This window comes from Phocoena sinus, chromosome 4 (genome assembly GCF_008692025.1).
Source record: "Phocoena sinus isolate mPhoSin1 chromosome 4, mPhoSin1.pri, whole genome shotgun sequence".
NCBI classification, from domain to species: domain Eukaryota; kingdom Metazoa; phylum Chordata; class Mammalia; order Artiodactyla; family Phocoenidae; genus Phocoena; species Phocoena sinus.
This window is the reverse complement of record NC_045766.1, coordinates 76,745,310-76,768,085: the sequence shown is the minus strand read 5'-3', so window position 1 is coordinate 76,768,085 and position 22,776 is coordinate 76,745,310. Positions and strand designations below refer to the sequence as shown.

At 37.0% G+C, this 22,776-nt stretch overlaps 1 protein-coding gene across 5 annotated transcripts; it reads right to left on the bottom strand.

The window, feature by feature from the left end:
• Positions 1 to 811: 811 nt before the first annotated feature.
• Positions 812 to 22,729, bottom strand: CCDC58 (coiled-coil domain containing 58). Of its 5 annotated transcripts, XM_032630809.1 has the most exons (7): positions 22,593 to 22,639; positions 21,588 to 21,797; positions 13,330 to 13,418; positions 12,829 to 12,954; positions 8,007 to 8,153; positions 3,277 to 3,336; positions 812 to 1,140 (listed from the first exon to the last, which is right to left on the bottom strand). In XM_032630809.1, exons 3-7 carry the CDS (start codon positions 13,387 to 13,389, stop codon positions 1,090 to 1,092), a joined length of 444 nt encoding a protein of 147 aa, XP_032486700.1. In that variant the 5' UTR covers positions 13,390 to 13,418; positions 21,588 to 21,797; positions 22,593 to 22,639; the 3' UTR covers positions 812 to 1,089. The 5 variants fall into 5 exon arrangements, with proteins under 5 accessions (XP_032486700.1, XP_032486702.1, XP_032486701.1 ...); XM_032630811.1 differs by lacking the exon at positions 13,330 to 13,418; XM_032630810.1 differs by lacking the exons at positions 13,330 to 13,418; positions 21,588 to 21,797 and having other exon boundaries at positions 22,593 to 22,729.
• Between the last annotated feature and the right edge of the window lie 47 nt (positions 22,730 to 22,776).

Here is a 22,776-nt window from a genome sequence, read left to right as displayed (position 1 = left end):
AAAACTAATATAAACACACAAACCCTTTAAAAGCAGTCTGTCTATAGCAGAAAAGGAAGTCAGATTCCAAGAATGAGGATTCAATGCACTGTTGCTAGCTTGAAAAGGGAGAGGACCATGGTGTCAAGAAATATGGGTGGCTTTCAGGAGCTTAGAGTGGCCCATGACAGGCAGCAAGGAAACAGGGACTTCTCTTCTTACAACCGAAAGGATCTGAATGAGCCTGGAAGCAGATTCTTCCCCTGGAGACTCCAGACAAGAGCCCAGTCTGGGCCACAACTTGATTTCAGCCTGTGAGACCCCAGGCAGAGAACTCAGTCAAGGCTTCCTAGCCTTCTGACCTACAGAACTCTAAAATAATAAACAGGGGTGATTTTAAGCTGCTAAACTTGTTAAGCAGCAACAGAAAACGAATACAATCATCCTGTACTAGAATACCATTATGCAAGCCCTCCTCTACTTTTCCATTTTCTGAATTTGTTTTACTTTGCTTTCCTTTTCATGGTCCACGGAAACATTATCCAGGAAAATATTTCCACCCAATATTAGTTTTTGCATATGAAAATGAGGTAAGTTAAGGTACTAAGAGAATTTCTTTGGACAGTATCCAGCCTATATTACTGCCCTTTAACTTAAGAGCAATAAACCTAAAGAGATAAAACTATCAATGACCAAAAAGGTCTATGCTCATGCCAATAAATTTGTAAAATTCAAAAAGGTACAATATAAATCAAATCAGATATTAAAATTGTATTTAAATTCTCTTACAAGAACTTACTGCCTCAACTTGGAAAACAATCAAATAATTATGTACACTGAGTCAGAAAATTATTTTAATAGTTACAAAATATCTTTTTTTTTGTTGTTTTTTTTTTGTTTTTTTTTTACAGAATCAGTATAAAATAGCAGTTGATTTCTCCATAATTATCAGAATTATTTATACTTGAGGTCTTGGGTAAGTGGGGCTGAAATCAACAAAAGGTCTTGGATTGTTGGCTCAGAAATCTTCCTGGGAAGCCCACCATGTTGATGTCTGTCATGCTTAACTCTTATGAGATGACCCGGTCCTTTTTTTAAAAAAGTATCTTTTTATTCATTCTTTGGAGGCTTGAAGTGAATTCGGCAGCGTTCATTAAACACCTAAGATATGTGAACAGAAACAAAGGTCACTGAGTCATCCTGTATAAATCAGGCCTGGAATTCAATTAAATTTGGCATGGGTCAGGTGGATATAACCTTTTCTTGTCCCAGGTCAACAGGTTTAGGAAACAGAGGTGTTTCCTCACTGGTTCAAACTGACTTACTAGGTGCTAAGAGCTAAGAAGGCCTTGATATTCATTTATATGATAATTTTAATATTTTAATAAAATTTAAATTATTCAAGGAAAAAATCATCACAAGCTAGCTTATTTGGTAAACTAACAAATATGCTAGTTCCATATTCTGGACATATTTTGGACAGTCAGACAAAAATATCTAAATTAACTTTAAGATAAAGCTTTTTAAAAATCCTTTTATAATGTAGATTTTATTTAGATATCTGTCATGCTTTTCTAAATGAGGGCCAGATCCTTCTCACATGGAGATATACTTGAAGGGAGTCCAGTCTTTTGCTAAACTGTATAAATTTATATAATGTTTTATTCTATTTATCTTGCTTCCTAAAAACTAAACAAATAACGTATCATAATGTTAAAAGAACATTCTATTATTACGTGTCATGTGGGACTATGTCAAATAACAATTTTGGTACATCCATTCAATGGGATATAAGCAAGCATAAAAAATCAGGAAGTTCTTTATGTTCTGATTTGAAAAGATCTCCAAGATATATTAAGGGAAAAAAACAAAGTGTAGACAACATACTTCCATTTGTCTGATAAAGGGGGAAATGTGTGTGCTTTCAAGGAGCAAACACCTTATCACGTAGGTGGAAAGGGCAGAAATAAGAAATCTCGGCAAAGAGGATAGGATAAAGAAATGTGATAAAGCAAAGGAAATCGATTTGTATTTCACAGTTTATTCACGGCTCTGCAAGTTGGTACACTCCAGTTTTGTTTTGTTTTTTTTTGCGGTACGCGGGCCTCTCACTGTTGTGGCCTCTCCCGTCGTGGAACACAGGCTCCGGACGCGCAGGCTCAGAGGCCATGGCTCACGGGCCCAGCCGCTCCGCGGCATGTGGGATCTTCCCGAACCGGGGCACGAACCTGCATCCCCTGCATCGGCAGGCGGACTCTCAACCACTGCGCCACCAGGGAAGTCCAGTACACTCCAGTTTTTGGTTCAGTTAACCTCTCTCTGGATCCAGCCCCATTCCACTGGTTAATTTCAAAGGGTAAAACAATTTTCAGTTCATTCTTTCAGATTTAATAGATTTTGCCCTTTGGAAATCTTTGAAGTTTTAGAGAGGACGTGCAGACATACTTTTTCAGAAAACTAAAGTTGGAATTTTGTAATTTTTTTTAAGTTTTATTGGACTATAGTTGCTTTACAAAGTTGTGTTAATTTCTACTGTACAGCAAAGTGAATCAGCTATACATATACATACATCCCCTCTTTTTTGGATTTCCTTCCTATTTAGGTCACCACAGAGCACTGAATAGAGTTCCCTGTGCTATACAGTATGTTCTCATTAGTTATCTATTTTATACATAGTATCAATAGTGTGGAATTTTGTGATTTTTAACTACATGTAAAGTCCTGGGATCCTGGTCCCCCAATCTAATTCCTAATTAGAATCACGTAGGTGGTAATAAGGAGCATGTGAATCTAGAAGCCATAAAAAGCCCTATTATCAAATACCAGTAAAACTACATACAAACAAAGTTTCACGATCAGATATGTTAGAAAACAAACAACTGTGAAGGATAATGATATGAAAATTTATGGAAAGTAACTGAGCTCAGAAAAGCTAACTTGAACAAATAACCTGGTTGAAGGTTCTAAGTTAACAACTAATAACTCTAAATATCAAATAGCCCATAATTAGTATTAGGAAACATACCGAATGTCTCCAATTCTGTTCCCATGACGATCATGCAACTCTACCATATGACTGTAAAGCTACTTTTTGTAAGATGGCTCTAACTTGGATTCTAAACACAACCTGCACCGCCCCCCCCCAAAAAAAGTTAAAGCCTTCAATTGCTTGTAAATGAAGGATCTTTATTATTCTTAACTGCCCAAGGCACTCTTTGCCTCCCCCCTCCCTTGGTTTCCCTTTGCTAGTTCTGCTTCCCCTCCTAGTTCTCTCCAAGAACCAACATTATTTTATACCTTCCAGCTCCTGTCATTTACCACTTCTTCAACATTCAGTTCTGACTGCATCCATTTCAACTGCAAGAAAGGAAAACAAAAATGAAGTTACAAAAATTTAAATTAAAGAACTAAAACCAAACTCTATGTTTTCCTAACAAAACCAGCTGCTGCTCCTGCATTCCTTATTAATGGTAATACTTAGGCCAGATTTCAAAACCTTCTTTGACATAGCTGTTCTCCTCATATTTAATCAGTTGCTAAATCGTATAAAGCCGTAGTTCTCAAGCTTTGTTGCATGTTATAATCACCTTGAGCTTTTAAAAAAAAAAAATCTCAAATGTCCAGGTAGTTCACAGAAAGAAAACAAATGGCCAATAAACCTATTTTTAAAATGTACAATTTTATTCATGTATGAAGAAATGTAAATTAAGCCATAATATGACAAAAAAAATTTTAATACAAGAAATCTGATGTCTGATAAAACCTAGTATTAGTGACGGTATGGGGAAAGATACACTCACATATATTTTTAGTAGGAGTACAAATTGTTTCAACTTCTATGGAGAGCAATTTGGTAAGACTTACCAAAAATGTAAATTCACATGTCCTTTAACTCAATAACTCCAGTTCTAGTTATTGATCCTACCACATAGATTTGCAAAGATAGCACAGACGAACAAAAAAAAGGACAAGGAGGTGGCAACCTGATTTGAATAAAAGAAAAAAGAAACAGGAAGAAAAACAGAGAAGAAGAATATATAAAGCTCAAGTAATTGAGAAAGGGATGAGTTTTCCATACCTTAACCGTACAGCCAGAGGTGTGAGGCTAAAAATGCTAGTCTTTCTTTCTTTTTAACTGCCAACCTAATCACTCCATCAAAAACGTAGCCAATTCTATTGCCAGGTCCAGATGGCAGGCCCATCATCTCCTAGTTGCCTCTGGTCAGAGAGACCTGAAAGGAAAGAAGCTAACCAATTCCAGGAGGAGAACCTGAAAATATTCAGGAAAATTAGGAGAAAAAAAGCAGTACAGGTTGAGGCAGCCAAGAGGTTAAAAGCAGGATGATTTCTTCAGGCCAAAGTCAAGACCCAGGCCAGGAGATCTGGGAACAAAATGCCAGAGGGATTCTGGGCAACCATGAGTTAGGCACCCAGACCAAAGAACCTAACCATAAATTAGGAGTACAACTCAGGCAGAAGGTTTGAGAAATATGCATATAACACTAATAAGACTGGATGTGGTACTGATCCAACGCTCCTTTTAAACTCCCTTCGTAGACTCAAAACTGCTGTCAGAGTATGGGCCAGTATATAGGATTGAAACCATGAACAAGGGGAAGGACTGCATTTCTAATGTGCTGTGGAGTAGTAACAAGCCTGAGGAAGCCCGCCTGCTTACATCACAGCAACCTTGGTTTCAGATTTTAATCAATTATATCGACCCAGAAATCATTAAAGCTTCACTGCTCTGTCAGAGCCTGGACTTTCTGCCAAAGAAGTAACAACTTTAAAGAACAGTGTTACAACAGGCCACTAAGACAGTATTCATAATTGCTCTCAAATATTTAAAGGGATGTTGTGTAGAAATGGGTTTAGACTTATCCAGAGGGAAGATTAAGGAACAGTAATTACATGCTACAAGGAGACAGATTTTCACACTAAGTAAGAAAATCTCTGAACAATTACAACTGTCCAAAAAGAGAATGCACTGCCACATAAGACTGTATATCCCCTCAACCCCCTTAATACTGGTTAAACAAAAGGTGGAAACCACTGGTTGGGGGGGATATTGTAAAGAGGATTAATATAACAAATACAGAGTCTCAGCGACTCAAAAAGGAAAGAAACTGCTACTTCATTATCAGTCAATATGCAAGCTCTTACATATATTATACAATTTAATCCTCACCAAAAAAAGAAAATATAAGGAGTTACTATGTATCAATTCCATTTTACAAACTGAAAATCAGAAGTTTCAGAACAATTAATTTACAAGGTTACAAAACCTCCAAATGGTAGATGGGATTATTTCTTTAGAGCTGTCTGGCTTTACAATCCATGTTTTTTCTATTCTTGAACACTGCAGATATTACAGCCAGCTTCTAATGCAATTTCAGTGCCAACAACAAAATGCTACCTTTGAGATGGTTGTTTTTTTTTTAAAATAAATTTATTTATTTATTTATTTTTGGCTGTGTTGGGTCTTCATTGACACGGGCTTAGTTGCTCCGCGGCATGTGGGATCTTCCCGGACCAGGGATCGAACCCGAGTTCCCTGCATTGGCAGGCGGATTCTTAACCCCTGCACCACCAGGGAAGTCCCGAGATGGTTGTTTTTGAGGCTCTGGGTCTTAAACAGGTAAACTTCATCTCAAAGGCTACTAAGAGGTGACAGCAGGTACATAGTTCCAGCAAGGAATGTGCTTTTTCTGAGGTAAGGATTCAGGTAAAGAACTGGGAACTTTCAGACGGGCATCACTGTATGTAAATAAATTGTTCACTAAAGTAATCAGAATTTGACTCTTAGTCACAACTTAAGGTAAAAACACTGACTGAATTTAGAGTAAGATGAGATGGGTTATAAGGTCCCAGTTCTACCACGTACTAGCTTGTGACTCTGGGGATGTCAGTATCTCTAAGTCTGTTTCCATATATAGAAAATGAAGAGGTAGAGCTGGAACATCTCCAAGAGCTGACTCTTTCTGATTCTATAATCTCCATAGCAAACTTGAAAAAGAAAGTCAAGTTTCCTTATTTGCTTAAATACTACTACTCATGGTTAACTTCTACTCTAGTCCTATGCAGTATCACAGGCCAGAAAACTACCTTTCATAACTCACTGGCTGGTTTCTAAAACTCCTCCTTACAGTGACTGTGCTGGGCTCTAAAGGCATATGGGCAGAACAGAGGGCAGACAAAATTGTGTGACATATCACTCACAAACACTCACACTGGTTTTTGAACTTTGCACTCTGCTGACAAGAGTCACTCTATTCTTTGTCTGACTTAATTTGCAAATAATCATTTTTCAGTTTCTAATTTAACAGCCCTGCCCTGCACTTTCCTTTGTCAATACTTCAAGAGCCTGTTAAAATACAAAATCCAAAAATACTAGATCTTAACCAGCTTTCTATAATTTATCTATAAGCCTTCATCAACATGGAGGGTAGGCTAAGATGACCATTATAGCCTAAGTTCACTGTCTGAAGAACCCACCACTGGCTGATGAATGAGCAGGTGTGGAACACAGGGCTGAAGCAGTTGTCATGAACAAAGAGAACAGCAAAGACAGTGGATGAATCCTGTACCCAGTGAAACACACTGCATCAATGGGATGACTAAGAAAGTGCACACCTGTGTGTAGCAAAAGAACAAAGGCTTGAGAGAGACAGCAAGATCCCTTTTTCAAAGTTTGGCTACATCTACTAAACAAAGAGCAAACTTCACAAATTGTTCAGTATGAAAACATGATTCCATCTCACACTGCATTTTCAGTCACCTGACATGTAAGGATCAGTAAGTCACCTGTTACACCATCTTAAAATACAGACATGATTTTGATAATTATACAGTGGTCATGTAAGGAAAAGCCCTTGTTCTTAGGAAATAACCAACATATGTAGGGGTAAAGGAGTATAATGTGCCCAGCATATTCTCAAAATGGTAAAGGAAAAAAAAATGTGTATGGGGGAGGGGGAGGAAGACAGGGAAAGAGGGAGGGAAGGATGGAGGGGGAAAGAAGAGTAGAGAGAATGAACTGTAAAGCAGGTGGAGCAAAATGTAAATAGGTGAATATAGGTAAAGGGTATATGGGACTTCCTTGTACTGTTCATGCAACTTTTCTGTAAGTTTGAAATGGTATCAGAATAAAAAGTTACCCCTGAAGGCCCCCTCCCACCCCCACCCTCCTCAAAAGACAGCAATGCAGTCCACAAAATAAAATATGGCATACACTTCAACTGTTTTCTTGACGTGTCACGTTTAAGGGCTATAAAGAAATAGCTCTGCTTCATTAACTCTACTCTGAGGTCCACACCCCATCTACATGACGGCTGACTTTGGAAAAATAAAGCTTGCTCTGACATAGAACTCAGTGGACACTTGGTGTTCTCCTAAAAGGGAAAATGGCAGGCATGGGAGATGAAGTGGAAACAAAGGAGAGTCTGAAAAGAGTCAAAGACCCATACCACTCTCTCCACAGCAAAGAAATAAACATAATGAGGCTCTGGTGGCCCTGGTTATATTTAAATAGTACTATACTTTTATGGCAGAAGGGGGTAATATCCTGAAGTTAAATATCTGTATTACATTTCAGCAGATTTCTACAGCTGAAACCAGAGGTAAATATTTTCAAAATGTAAATATATTTAAAAAACGTTTCTTCTCAAGTCAAGCTTCAAAACATAGATACAGATGTGATTTCCCTAGACTTTTTGATGTGGTGTTGGTCTATATTAATCCTTGTATCTTTGTGGAATATATAAAGGAATGGAAATAACATGATTACATGCTTCTTTTAGCTAAAACTTGCTACACTCCATACGTTCATGAAATGCACATTAATTTACCAATTAGTATTGAAATGTAATAAAATAAAGCCCATTAAAAATGAAGTACTAATCTCCTAATCATTTTGTTTTAAGTAATAACCATCTCTTACTCTGAGTTTTTCATATTAAAAACTGGCTTTATTTTGAAGGCTAAGTTTGGAAACCTTGCCTCAGAAATGTAAACCCTGTTCAACTTACCTTTGTCTGTTCTTTTCTAAGTTGCTTTAATAATGTTAAATTGTCCAAATTCTTTTCTCTCTCTTCTCGGAGCTGTTTTACTACTGATGAGGTCTGAGCTATACAGTTTTTTATGACTCGGTCCCTACTGGCATGAGCCGCCATCAACTAAAAGAACAAAAGAAGGAAATGAGAAAAAAAAAAAATCACACCAATTTGTCACATTTCAGTGTTTTAAAAAAACTTTTTTAGGCTACAGAAATGTAATACTTTCTAAAACAGTTTTTAAAAACTGAATCTGTGGAAGAGAAGATTGTGCTGAACGAGCCAGCTCAAAGGCAGCAGCTGTGAGGGTGAAAGTGAAGAGGTTGGGCCGTCCTCTTCCTCACTAAGCTCCCAGGCCTTCCTGCTCCTCTTCCTGCACTCCTTGCGCTGCGCTTTGATTCATCTCAGTCTCCTTCCTACACTCCTTTCTCTCCCATTCTTGCACCTGTGTGTTCCTCTACCCTACACCCACCCTCACACACCTTCTGGGCCACTTCCTATTGCTGTTCTCTTTTTGTTCTTTCATTGTTTTTTTCAGCCTCATGTTGTCAACAGTGCAAAAAATTATAAAGTAAGTGATATAGAGAAGCTCTTAGTTACAATAAAGAAAAACAAAGAATGCTACATTTACCTATGTCAGACAGAACCCTTTTCAAGATTTTAAACTTTAAGTACTAACAAGGAAAAATTGTACATGAAGTGGAGGTCACTGATTCCATCAATTGTGTGTGCTGACGGAGAGTAAAGGATGACCAACAGAGCAATTATTAGCCTTCATCTTAATGTAACAAATCCAATACAATAATTTGCATCTATTTTCTGCCTTGTTTCATTAATTATGATAGTCATGTTTCAATTCAAACATACTCCCATGATCATAGCCAAATTCTGAAGATACCCCAAAAACTTGGGGTGGAGGCAGAGCAAAATACTAAAATAATATGCAATCGTCATTATAATTAATGGTGCATAATAACAGTGGTTCACCTCCAACTAAAATTTAAGTGTTGGCTTGCTCCATTTAATCACGTTATATCATTCCTTCTCCCCTCTGAAGGGGGAATATCCCAATGCTATGCTAGTGATGGCTGTATAGAAATAATCCATTATATATATTTTATATAAAATATGGGACTAACAACCATTCTATAAGCATTCCTCATAAGTTATTTGAAATACAGATCTTAAATGGTCACATTGGGACCCCGTGGTTGAGAACTACTGGTCTAATACACACCAGGAAAGAATAAACCTTTATATTTCTAGAGGGGAATACTAAAAGTGCATTAGTTAAAAGTTGTACCCATGTGAAGGGAGGGAATTTCATAACAGACGTTAATCCCACCTATAGTATATTTCTCTAATAAGCTAATTTTTTTCAGTGTAACATTTAGGGTTCACAAGGACAGCCTCAAGGCCCATATTTATTAGCTAATATGCTGCTTCTGTTACAGGCTTCAGTTTCTTCTTTTGGAAAATTATGGATTATGAGTAAATAATCACTAATATCCTTTCCACCTCTAAAATTTAGAGGCAACATGACTCAGTACATTGCTCAGATACCAGATGCTATTTAATTACTTTGATATTTTGTCTAACCCCCCAGCAATTAGTGAAACAGCATTAGTACCAACTAGAAGTCTATCACAATATTCTCATTTTTCTGTCTGCATTTTAAAATCAATTTCAAATTTTGTACATTTTATTAAAATGTTCAGTATCTTTCTTTTGGTCTCTCTCCACACAGTTTCCTTCCTTGGCTGGGCTTTCCTCCATTATTCCCCTCGTTAGCTTGGCCCCTTACCTGTGGATACACTTCTAGATGCAGACTACCCTCCTACCCTCACCTGCTTACATTTCCTTCAGATTAGCCCCACTGTGAACCCACTTCTATGTGAACAGGAATTACTGGGCAAATCACCTTTTACTCAGTATTATCAATTATTGTGGTCTGTTTTCATGACCATCCTTCAATAAAATTCAAAACTAAGAGCATATGCAAGAGGAATATGCATGGACTTCTTTCTGTACATATATGTCAAAGAAATGAGGACGCTTGATAACTAGTAACAGATGGGGTGACATAAGCCTACTAGAGAAAAAATAACATGAACCCAGGCTTATTAGCTCATCAGTATCAGATGCTTGAGGATTTGGTCATAAGAGAATTATTTCTGATACCTAAAGTGCTTATAAATGAACTGAGATAAAATTAAGAAACTCAGTAAAGTAAAACTTTGGTTAGAGGAGAAATATAACCATAACATAACCATACTTCCTTTGATTTGGGGTAAGCAATTCTGAAATGAAGACACTTGGGGTGGGGCAGGAGAATGATTCAAAACTAGTCTAAAGGGGGTATATCTAGGACTTCCCAGTTTTATTTTACCACAACTTTGAGAACTTCTTTTAGTCTGAAATTTTCACCTACTACCTTTTAATCATTATTTAAAAATAATGCTTTTTGCCTTTAAGGGAAACAGAATGTCATTTTCCTGATTATAGTTTTTTGGTGTTTTTCTTTCTAGAACAAAGGTTAATTCTAAATTTCCCAAACATCATTTTAGAATCCTAACAACGACCCTTAGTTTAACTATCATTAAAAGCAAAACACTTAAATATTGTGAATCAGTATGTTGTACACCTGAAACTTATATAATATTGTACATCAACTATACCTCAATTGCAAAAAAAGTTAATAAGTTTTTGTCACAGCATTTTTTGTGTGTTTTAAATCTTCCTCCAGAACTTCTGACAAAAGGATGTAAGAAGCATACTTTTTAAACATAGTCCAAAAGTTCATTATATTAAAGAGATAGCTTTAAGAATTACTCTAAATCAATCATTATGACACTGGTAACAGTTTTGCATTTGTAAAGCACTGTTCCAAGTTCATAAACTCTTTAACTGTTCAGTATTGATTTTTATGTTTACCTTGAAACTAAACAATAAAGGAAAACTTCATATATTGAGGGAATATGCTCTAATAAGGGAATCTTACTGAAATTATTTCATTTTTACTAAGATTATATTTTTAAAATTTGGAATTTCTAAAATCAGTGCTTTATAATAACTTTGCTTATCTTCTCCTATGAAGAAGTATTATCATTAGAGTGCACAAATATTCCTTCATCGACTATAAAAGGAAGGGTCAGGGACTAAAGACAGTCAGGGTGACCGTAAACAACTTGGACATGTCACAGAGTTCCACTTCTTAACTGAGACAATATCTAAGGGAACTCAGTAGTACTTGTTAGCATGGGTACTCTATTGCAGGCTCAACCCCTGGAACAGAGCTACTTGATAAATAATCCTTTACATACATTCATGTTGCTGGATCCCTCTAGAATACAGATGGAGAAAAACCCAAACACATACACAAGAATATCTAAAACAGAAAGGTTCCAAATTTAGCATGCCAGTTTATCCTGGTTCAACAAAGGAATAAGAAATAATAACAACAATAAGAGAAGCAGCATTTATATGTAAAACATTTAGTACAGTAAGCACTTTATATTAACTCATTTAATCCTCTAACAATTGACCGGATACTTTTCTGATACTATTTTACAAATAAGGAAACTGACTCAGAGGTTATTTGAAGGTCACCCAGCTAGGAAGTAGCAGAGGTGAGATTTAATCTATGTTGTTGGAATCCATGTTGTTAATCGCTATACTATAAACCTCTAGGTTAATAAAAAGATTCTAAATGGAAACAATTGAATAGATTATAGAGATTATATATATATGGGTAGTGAGGTGGATCACTAAAGCCATTACAAACTTCTACCAATAGTTCTTTAGACAGAGCTACCCAAAGAAACTAAGTGAACTGTCGAACCTCATAATAAATTAGGCCTTGGACCCATGCTCTCTACTCCCAATACTGGAGTCTACTCCTTAAAGCCCCCGTCCTTACAATTTTATGAAGCCACAAGAATTACCTGACCACTCAACAAAGTAACATACTTTCACATAAAAGCAGAAAAAAAATCAGCAGTTACTATTTTGAATTAAGTGATATGAATAAGTTTATCCAAAACTGATTTTTTTTTCATAATTGAGAAACTGACTTTAGATTTTAAGTAATACAGTAATCTTCTGGTAGAGCCTAAAAAAGCAAACGCCATATATCAGCTTCCAAATTAATGAAAAAAAATAAGTAAGCTATAAAAAATGCTTAGCTACATCGTTATTTCCTTTCACTTTTAGAAATTAAAAAAGAGAAATAAAGGGGATCTTTAAGAGGCAATGAAAAAATATATACTTGAGAAACCAAAGCCTCAGAAAAGGACAATTTATCTGTGGCTTTTCCTTCTCTCCTACCAAATGCTTCTTTTCCCTTTCCTGATGAGTCAGGGAAGATAGAAGATATATTGATAAAAAGTGTGAAGGGTTTTAATTCTTCCTTAAATCAGGTGTCTAGCTTCTTAAGATTGATTCATTCAAAGATCCTGCTCTTGTTTCACTGTTTTATTGTACGTGACTGTTTCACTTTCTCCTTCATTCCTTGAAGCATAAGCTTTCCTTAAGTTAAAGGCTGCTCAGGAGGGGGTCAAAAAAAGGCTGCTTTCATTCCTTAGAACTGTCTCTTCCCAGACTTGTACTTAAGATCACACATTTTCTTTAGTTTGTAGAAACCAGATCAAAACTTATATATACCCTCAGGTGTGGGCAAGAAAACATGAAGATTCCATTCTTGCATCCACAGTTTAATTATGTCAATTGTTTTCTTATTTTGCCTACAGAGAAAGGCATAAAGGAAGCACAAAAGAAAAGACTCAAAAGATACACTTACAGACTCATAAAGTTGTTTACAGGTTTGGCTGGCATCAATTTTCCCTGCAAAGGAAGCTGTTGGAACCGTAGTGTTTAATTCATGTACTATTCTGTCATCAATCGTCCTCATCACCTTGAGTAATTCCTATATATATTTAAAATAAAAGAATAGTAACTTGAATGGAAAGTTAAGTGGTTAAAAAAAGACCATTTAAGCAAAACTAAATAAATAAATAAAGCTCTTGGATATGTTACAACCCTGTGAATTAGGAGTGGGGAAACCACACTATATATAGTGCAACCACAGAAAAATCTTTTTTACAAGAATGAGAGGTAGGTTATGTAATAGTAATTCTAACAATTGGCACAACTCTTTCCTTGGTCCCACTGTGATCATCTTAAGTGTAAAGATGGTTTCATTCATTTGTAAACCCCATGTTCCGGCACGGTGCTTAGCAAACACTGTGTTCTTTCCATCTCCAGCATACAGCCAATAAAGGATTCTACTGAATTTGATTACCTCAACTTGTCCAAAACAACCCAGCATCATTGCTTGCTCTGTTCCCTCTTTGTCTATCATTCTAAAATGTGGTGCTAGACAGAAATTTCCTAGAAAGATACACAAGAAACTATCAGCAGTGATTAACGGGCAGACGTTAATCTATATCTTTTCAAGCTTTTTTTCCTTTCAGGCTTTTTCTTAGTTTTTTACTACGATTGTGTATTATTTTTGTAACAAAAATAAAGTATACTGCTAGAAAAGGAATCAATCTCTTTGTGGCTTTCTTGTTCATAGAACAAGTAGTTTTACCTTTTCTCAGTTACCCAAGTTCACATTTCCCAAGGATCTCTCTCCTCTAAAAGAGGCTCCAACTCTCAAAACCCAATCAAAATAAAAATAATACCAAAAGGGCAGGGAACTTAGAAAGACCCTGATGAGTATACCAACACAGCATAGTCCCTTCTCCCCACATTTTGATTAGGGTGCTTCTTTTCACTTGTCACTAGACAAAGGCTGGGCATCAGCTACCTTCTGTCTGCAGATGATATAAACTCTAGAAAAGGTTTCTAGTAGTATACCCCTTTCTTTCTCTTTTAATCCACCCTTACCTCACCCGGGCCCCACAAAACAAAACAAAACACAATCACAGAAAAATCATTAAGACAACAAAAGTGTATAATACTACGACTATACCTAATGAAAACATCCAGGAAGTTAACATTCAATATTAATGTGTATTAAAAGCATCTTTGCTTGATCCTCTACTTCGTTCAACATATGAACCTATTTCTTTGCCAAACTTAAATCCATCACTGAAATCAACTTCTTCATTCCTTTCATCCTTTTTTTTTTGGTCATATTAAAAATGACAGATTTTGGGCTTCCCTGGTGGTGCAGTGGTTGAGAGTCCGCCTGCCGATGCAGGGAACATGGGTTCGTGCCCCGGTCCGGGAAGATCCCACATGCCACAGAGCGGCTGGGCCCGTGAGCCATGGCCACTGGGACTGTACATCCGGAGCCTGTGCTCCGCAACGGGAGAGGCCACAGCAGTGAGAGGCCCGCGTACCACAAAAAAAAAAAAAAAAAAAAGACAGATTTTAATCTGAAAATTGGCAGGAGTGCGATTTGCATACATTATTTAATCCTATGATTGTGAATTAGTTATAGTTACCATTCATTTTTATTGAATTATAGTTGATTTACAATATTCTATTAATTTCAAACATACAATGTAATGATTCAGTATTTTTATAGATTATACCAAATTTAAAGTTATTAAAAAATATTGGCTATATTCCCTATGCTGTATCATCCATCTGTTAAAATAAACTTTTATTATGATTAAAGTATTACACAATCATTTTGGAAAAATTAGAAAAAAATTTAAAGAAAATAGAATCATCCATATTTTTAAATTAATTTTTATTGGAGTATGGTTGCTTTACAATGTTGTGTTCAGTTTTTTCTATACATATCTGCAAATATTTTTATCAAATTGAGGTATTGTATAACATTTAAAAGTTTTACTTTATGGAATTATGAGCATTCTTCCCTTGTTACCTTGAAGACATTTTTAATAGGTGCATAAATATTCTGTTCTGTAGAGGTATCACAACTTATTTGACCATTTCCCTCATAATTAACAGCTAGGCGTTTCCAATTATAATAACCATTTAGGCCATTCAGTCTGTCTGCAGCCTAGATTCTATTCCTACCAGGCTATTAATCTTTAATTAGTAATTTAATGCCCTTTTCTAGAACCCAATCTAGAAGCAAAACAGCTTGTAGAAGGCTCATAATTTAGACTAATAAAAACAGGCAAACATCAGATCTAAAACCAACTTCACTATCTCATCCCCTCTTCTTGTATCTTTCTATTTTCGTCAATAGTATCAAGATTCTCTGTAAACTGGAATTCTTAGGGGATAATCTTAACATATTCACTAAGCAACCACAATTTAAAATAATGTTTTATGTACAGTAGAGGATATATAATGTCAGTAAGTGGCAAATTTCAAACAAACAGCGGCAGTACTATTTAGAGTCAAAAAATAGGTAAATAGCAAACAGGGACCTTCCTTGCCAACTTTACCTCCTACAACTTGCCTATTAAAACAAAACCAGAAAAAAACCTTTAAAATCCCTCTCGTCTTTCCCTCTCTCTAAATCGAACTGATCCTGAGGCCAAGGTTTACATTATACCTTTTAGATAAAGCTTTCCTTGACTGAGAGTCCTCAGCAATCTTTCTTCTTTAAACATATGCAGCAATTAGAGAGACCACAGAGTTGATTCATTAACTCACTCTTCATTCAAAAAATACTTACTAATGTCTACTGGTTAGGCACCATTCTAAACACCAGGGCTATAATGGTGAATAAAATAGAAAAGGCCCTTGCTCTTATGGAGCAAAATTCTCAGAGGGGGAGAGAGACAATAAACAAGTACCCCAATAAATGAGATAATTTCAGTACTGAAAAGTACTACAAAAAAGAAAACTGGTAATGGGATGAAGAATGACTAGGTGGGGCTGAGGGGCTAATACTTTAGATAGGGAGATCAAGGAAGGCTTCTCCAGGACATAACATTTGAGCTGAGATCTGAGTGATATAAATAAGCCAACTAAAAGGACATCTGGGGGAACAAGTCAAAAATTAAGAGGCAAGAACAAACTTGGGGATGTTTGAAGAACTAAAAGGCGGCAAGTGGGCTGGAAGTGAATAAGGGAAAGAGTGGTATTAGGTGAGATCAGAGTTGAGGAGAAAATAAAGGACAGTAGAGACAACAGAAACAATTAAGGGTTTTTTCCTAAAGGAAACAGGGTTTTAGGCAAGGGAATGATATAACGATTAATTTTTTAAAAGATAACTTCGACTGCTATGTGGAGAATGGAAACAGGGTGATCATTCAGCAGACTTCTCTGGTGGTCTAGGCAAGAGACAAAGAGGTAGCAGTGGAATCAGGGAGAAGTTGGATTCAGGATATATTTTGAAGAGAGAGCTGATAGGACTTGCTGATGAATTGGTGATGGGGGATAAGAAAAGAAAACAGAATGACACTTAGGATTGAGACCTGAGCAACCGAATGGATGGTAGAGTCATTAATTAATGGTGGGGAGAGAATGAGAGAGGAAAAGATTTGGAAGGAGTGGGAAGATCAAGATCCTATTCTGACTCAGGATATTTTACATTTAGGATTATTGTTAATTGTTTGCGACACTGGTATTGTTTAAAATTGTAACCTTTTAGAAATAAAGACTGAAATATTTACAGAACAAAAGATCTACCTGGGATGTGCTTCAAAATAATCTGGTTAGGATGGGGAAAATGGTAGTATATAAATGAAACAAGAGTGGCCATGAACTGATTGTTGGAACTGAAAGATGAGTACACAGGGATTCATGGTACTCTCTCTCCTTTTGTGAAATTTGAAATTTTGTATAATAAAAAGTTTTTTTAAAAAATTCTGTTTTGAACGTGTGAAGTTTGAGATGCCTGTTAGATATGAGTAAAAAAGTTAAGCAGAAAGTTGAATATACCAGTCTGACACTGAACTGGGCTGAACTTATATTAACAAATTTATTTATTTATGCATGCCTGCATGCTGCACGGCTTGCGGGATCTTAGTTCCCTGACCAGGGATTGAACCTGGACCCTCAGCAATGAGAGCCTGGAGTCCTAACAACTGGACTGCCAGGGAATTCCCCAAATTAATGTTTTTAAAGCCATGAAACAAGAGATCACTGAGGGAGACTGTAGCGAATAAAGGGGGTTAACGATCAAGAAGGAACTCTAGCATCTAAAACTACAGGAGAAAGACTGAGATGTCACAGAAGTCAGAAGAAGAAAGGTTTCAAGAAGGAAACGGTCAACTGTTTTGAATGTTACTAGGAAGTCAATAAAGATGTGGACAGAAATTAACTTTTTAGATTTAGCAGGATGGAAACTATGGGTGATTTCACAAGAGTCATTTAAATAGAGTGTTTAATGGACTGAAAAGTTAATGTGGCTTAAGTACAGAGAATAAGAGAAAGCATGGTGTAAAATGAGGTCCACCATTACAGATCATGTTATAGGATTTTAGTCTTTTTCCTGAAAGCAATAGGGAACCAATGAAGTGTTTAAATACAGTGGAGTTACATGATCTGATGTGTATTCTGAAATGATTGCCTAAGTTAAAGAATTAAAGTGTGGAAAATGGATTAGAGAGAAACAAGAGTAGATGCAAAGAGGTTAGAAGACTGACGCAGGTGAAAGATTTTATCATTTCCTAGAGTTTTGATTTACTTTGAACTTTAACTAGTTTTGAGTCTGATCATTAGCAATACAGCCAATTTTCCCTCCAATAAAACAATTTGGACATACTGTTAAGTTCCTTACAGCAATGGGAATTTATTGGCATTAACTAGGTAATAAAACAATTTCAGTCTTACAAATGTGAATTTTCAAATATGTGTTCTCTGTGTGCTAAAGAATCATCAATATATGATCTAGAGCTTGGCTTTTAATATGAAAGACACCAGCTATCTATATAACCTCTATCTAATCTAACCTCTAAATAAAATGAGGTTATTTTAATCAAAATTGTTCAATTGCACGAGCTACATTTCAAGTGCTCAAGAGCCACATACTGCTAGTGGCTACCATACTGGACAGCACAAGTTTCCACCATCACAGAAAGCTCTACTGGACAGTGTTGAATTCGAGATAATATGACAAACTGATAGTGCACTTGTTCAGGAATTGCTGAGAACTGTAAGCTACTTTTAACTATCACAGAAAAGATACTAGGAAAGCTAAAGATAAGGGGGGAAAAGGGGTAAGGCTCAGGAAGGAATTTCTTTCTAAATTGCAAAAGGAGAAGGAAAAGAACTATAAACTACCTCACTAGGCACAAATTTATTTACAGTACAAAAGGTGCCAGAGCTCTTAAGGCAACTCCAAGGGGGTCTAGAGAAAAGCCTGGGTACCCTCACAGACTGAGAGCAGATGAAGGTTAATACAGGCACATAAGTGCTGCCATTAAACTATATGTGTCATTCATAAGGAATTACTAACTACCTACCTGATACTTAGTTCCAATGGCATACCCTCTCTCTCACAAATTCACCAAGAAAATATAAAGAAGACACCCCTGAGCAGATAGCATACAACAAACTGCACCACAAGTCCACAGAGATAATACAGAAATATACACAGTTCAGTGGCTCTCTGAAGACTACATCTTTGTATAGGAGCTGGAACCCTAATCAGCTTCTAAGTGTCAAAGAACAGCAGAATATAACTCTCCAAACTTTGTAGTGCCTCCAGCTTCTCCTTTCTCCTCAAAACAACAAGAAATTCTGATATATCATGAATCTCTAACTTTAGGCTAACCCTTTATTCAGGCACTTACCTTGGAATTGCATTTTATGTATTACCTTTAACTGTGGGGTGAAAATCTCACCCTCTTGGAAGGCAATTTCAGTACTGAAGGACTGACCGTATCTAGCAGCAGGGAGGGGTGGAGAAAATTTTCTACTGCCCCTACAATTATACTATACTCTATTCCTAAGGTTACTCCTTAGATAAATTCTTTTTATTATTTTGGGACGCTTTTAGAGTACACAGGGGGGGTGGTAAAAGGTCTACTACTTAACAGTAAAATTAAAATGTACTCCACAGAATGATCTGAAATTTCTTAACCTTTCTTCTCCTCACTCTCTGCCTGAAGGTACCCAGAAGTAGATCCCATTCACATGGTGCTCTTTCTGGCTCCTCAAACTCCATTTTCATAACAATGCTCACACTGTGCTTCCCCCAAGCCAGAAATATAGACTTGCCTACAACTGCCAGAGTCCTGTGCGGTCCTCTGCACTCCTAGGCAAGGGAACAGGGAGCAGCTAGGTATGCTGCAAAAGATACCATCACTGATGCTAGAAAATAGTCTATTTAGTCTGTACCTAATTACCAAACAACTCAGAATCAATTGTGTGTAAATAAATAAATATTCTTACCAGAAATACCAAGACTTAAACATTCTAGGAATACTTAGTTGATTTTCCTCAGGTGATATATGAACTGGGTCTCAGAGTCAGGAAGAAGGGATTTCAGAGTGTTAAGTGGAAAAAAGCACACAGAAATGACAAAACATCATGTGTTCAGGGAAAAGTAGGCCTATGTGGCTGGACAGCAGGGTTCAAATGTACATTGGAAGTGGCAGGGGTTGGGGAGAGAGAAGTATGTATGAATACGGGCAGTGGTGAGAGTTAACTAAGCAGAGGCACTTTGGGATTGGATTTTAAAAGGACTTGTATGTCATGTTAAGTAGTTTAGACTTAGTCGTATAATCCTGAAATTAGATGCATGGTTCAGATCCTAAAATTTAGAAGATAACAGTATGAAGCCATAGCATTTTGAAGGGGAGATATATTAGAGAAAGGAATGACTGAAGATAAGAAGAGCTACAGCAAAGCTAATTGCAAAAATGATAGGGCGCTAACGAAGACTGTGGGCGTGGTAATAAATCTTCCTAAAACATTTTTGATCAATTCACCCCCTCTGCTCATTGACTCCCTAACCTCACACTTGGCATTCAAGGCCTTTCATAACCTGGTTCCAATCTTTTGTGTAATCCCAATGTGCTCCTGTGCAAATTCTGAATTCCAGCAATTTGCTATTTCCCCCCCAATATATAAAACTTTCTGCCTATATACTATTCCTTCTACCTAGAATTCTCCTGGTTCTGTCCACCTCTGGTACAACTCAATTACCATCTATTGACTTAATTCTCTCTGAACTGTTACAGCATTGTGTTCATATTCTAAATATCCTCTACACGTTTTATATCTCTGCTTGAGTTCCTTGTCTTATATCCTGCCCACTCAGTCTCTCCAAGTGCCTGATACCTAGCAGGTTTCTGTTATGGACTGAACAGTGTCCCCCCTCGGCCCCCCTCCTGCCCCCAATTTCGTATGTTGAAGCCGTAACACCCAGTGTGACTGTTTTTGGAGACAGCGCCTTTAGGGAGGTAATTAAGGTTAAATGAGGTCATAAGGGTGGGACACTAATCCCATAGAACTGGTGTCACTGTAAGAAGAAGAAACACCAGAGATCTCTCTCCCTCTGTGTGCACACAGAGGTCATATGAGGATACAGTGATGAGGTAGCAACTTACTTTGAAATGCATCAAAAATTAAAAATAAAAAAGGTGGATTGACGGACAGATTGAGGGATGGTATGTGATTTAGTAAATACAGTGAATCACTGTAGAACCTACACAGTGGGTACATGAGTATTCATTGTAAAATTCTTTGAGCTTTCTACAGTGTTTCAACATCTTCATAATAAAATTCTGGGGAAAAAGTAACTAAATCTTTATAATAAAAAGTACACAATTTTCTGTTTCTCTTCCACAGTATTCAGTGCAGTGCTTTTCACATATAAGGTACCTACATACAAAATGTAATGGTTTCACAGCTCTAAAAAACATAAACTTTGATTAATAACTTGTGAGTGTGCCAGTTAACTACAGTTTATAATTTTACAAAATTCATTTAAATGTAAATGTTATACTAAAATTTTATTTTCAGATACATTTTTTTACATTTGTATGCCTCTGAAGCAGTAGGGGCAAAAGTTCTTATACTCATTCACAATGAAGTTAAATGATATGCCAAGGCCAGCTCTGGAAAACCTGATCTTCTGACTTTTAACCCAGGGTATTCTCCATTATAAACCACACATTTGGAAAAGTCCTAGAGAAACAATCTAAAAACTTCTCCAGGTTTCACTAATGAGATTCATTTTATGACTTTTTAATTTACATTAATTTACATTATCTCTGTGAATAAAATGGTTCTGCAAGACAGTTTAGCTTTTGCCCACTTACAACATCTCATCTGAACTTCCAAAAGAAAATGAAAGTGTTCTTTAAGCACTGTTGAATGTTTCAACAGCTCAAAGAGATCCTTTGAAATTTGATTTTAGAGATTTAAATAATTATAGAGATGGAAGCCATTTTAAATGTTATTTAACATAATCTTATTTTACAGATTCAAAAGTTAATTATGGAAGGGGTCAGGTGATTAGCTCAAGGTCCCAAAGCTGTTAATGGCAGAAGTAGTACTAGAACCCAGAACATCCAACTCCCTAACCAGGGTTCTTTCAGATAAACTTTAAGGCTATCATAGCTCAATTATCTGAGCTCATTAACCCAAGTTAAATCACAGGACTAACGTGACAAGACCAAGGCCACAAATGGGCTGGTTAACCTTAGAATCCAACAGTCTTTTTTCTACCTTATTTAAGATTTTTACAAATATTTGTTAGGCACTTTGATCACATGATCACATTTGAAGTCTGCTGCTGTTGTGCTGATCTAATCTGCGCAGCTGAAGTGGTGAAAAGGGTGTATATAATGCTGGAAAGACTCCACAGAAACTTCTTTGACCAAATGATGTTTGTCAAATAATTCAATCTGTTGAGATTATCTTCAAGAATATCACTCCCTAAAAACGGATGCAAGCACACAGCTTACTACAGAGGTCAGTGATACGTGAAATGATTTTTCATTATCTTTAGTTAAAAATACATTTTTCTTCATTTTTAAATTCCACACTCTTATCAAGACAGCAGCACTTATGCTTACATTGGAACAGATAACTTTCATTGCAACTTCGTCAAAATCCAGACCCCCTGTTCTTTAATTCGTGGGTTAATAATCAGCCCTAGACCTCTGGTGTTTGAATATATAAAAGACATAACCTTTTTCTTAAATGTTACATTTTCTCTAATGGTTGGGAAGGCAGAGAACCAGCGCAGATACTAGGACTAATCGACCCTTCAAACCTCCAAACGTTCTGACCCATCAAAATAGTGAAACTCGTACAATTTTTTTGTTTTGTTTTATCAAGTAAATAAGCTTTCCTTCACTTTCTTCTCTCCTATAAATACTCAGCTTTAAACAGGAGGGGAATGACAGAGACTAAGAACTGAGTTCAGAGAATGGCTAAATGGTTGTTGCAATCCTTACCCACCCGGCCGGACTCGGCTTTGCCACCGAGGAACCACTGGAGTTTCTGGGTGCAGTTACTCAAGGCCTGGGAGATCCATGACCCCAAGGCAGCAGCCTCGCTCCCTAAGGCCAAGCCCGCGCCCCCATGACCTCCAATGTCTCGAAAAAGGAGTTTGGAAATATCCGCTTTTGCCACAACTGGTCCGCACTCCCTCCCAGGCCAGAATAGGGAACAGGGTCCGGGGACAAAAGGAAGGTCACGCCTGCCGCGTGAGGAAAACCCCGTCACCTGGAACTCGGCGAACTCCTCACAGTTCACACCGCCACTGGGCGCCGCCATATTGGACACACACGAGGCCCCCGCCGCGAGCCAATCATCGCGAAGCAAAGGTGTCCGCGGCACCGCCTAACAAAAAATATTGAGAGGAATCTCAGCAAGAAAGCTGAGCTCGAGGTTTGTCTTTTCCCCTTAG

Excerpts from the sequence above, each read along its gene's own strand:
- CCDC58 (XM_032630809.1), bottom strand. The coding sequence starts at position 13,389 with ATGATAGACAAAGAGGGAACAGAGCAAGCAATGATGCTGGGTTGTTTT. Across the intron at positions 3,337-8,006 it reads TTAGAAAAGAACAGACAAAG|TTGAAATGGATGCAGTCAGA; the intron begins GTAAGTTGAACA and ends CCTTTCTTGCAG. Across the intron at positions 1,141-3,276 it reads TAAATGACAGGAGCTGGAAG|GTGTTTAATGAACGCTGCCG; the intron begins GTATAAAATAAT and ends CACATATCTTAG.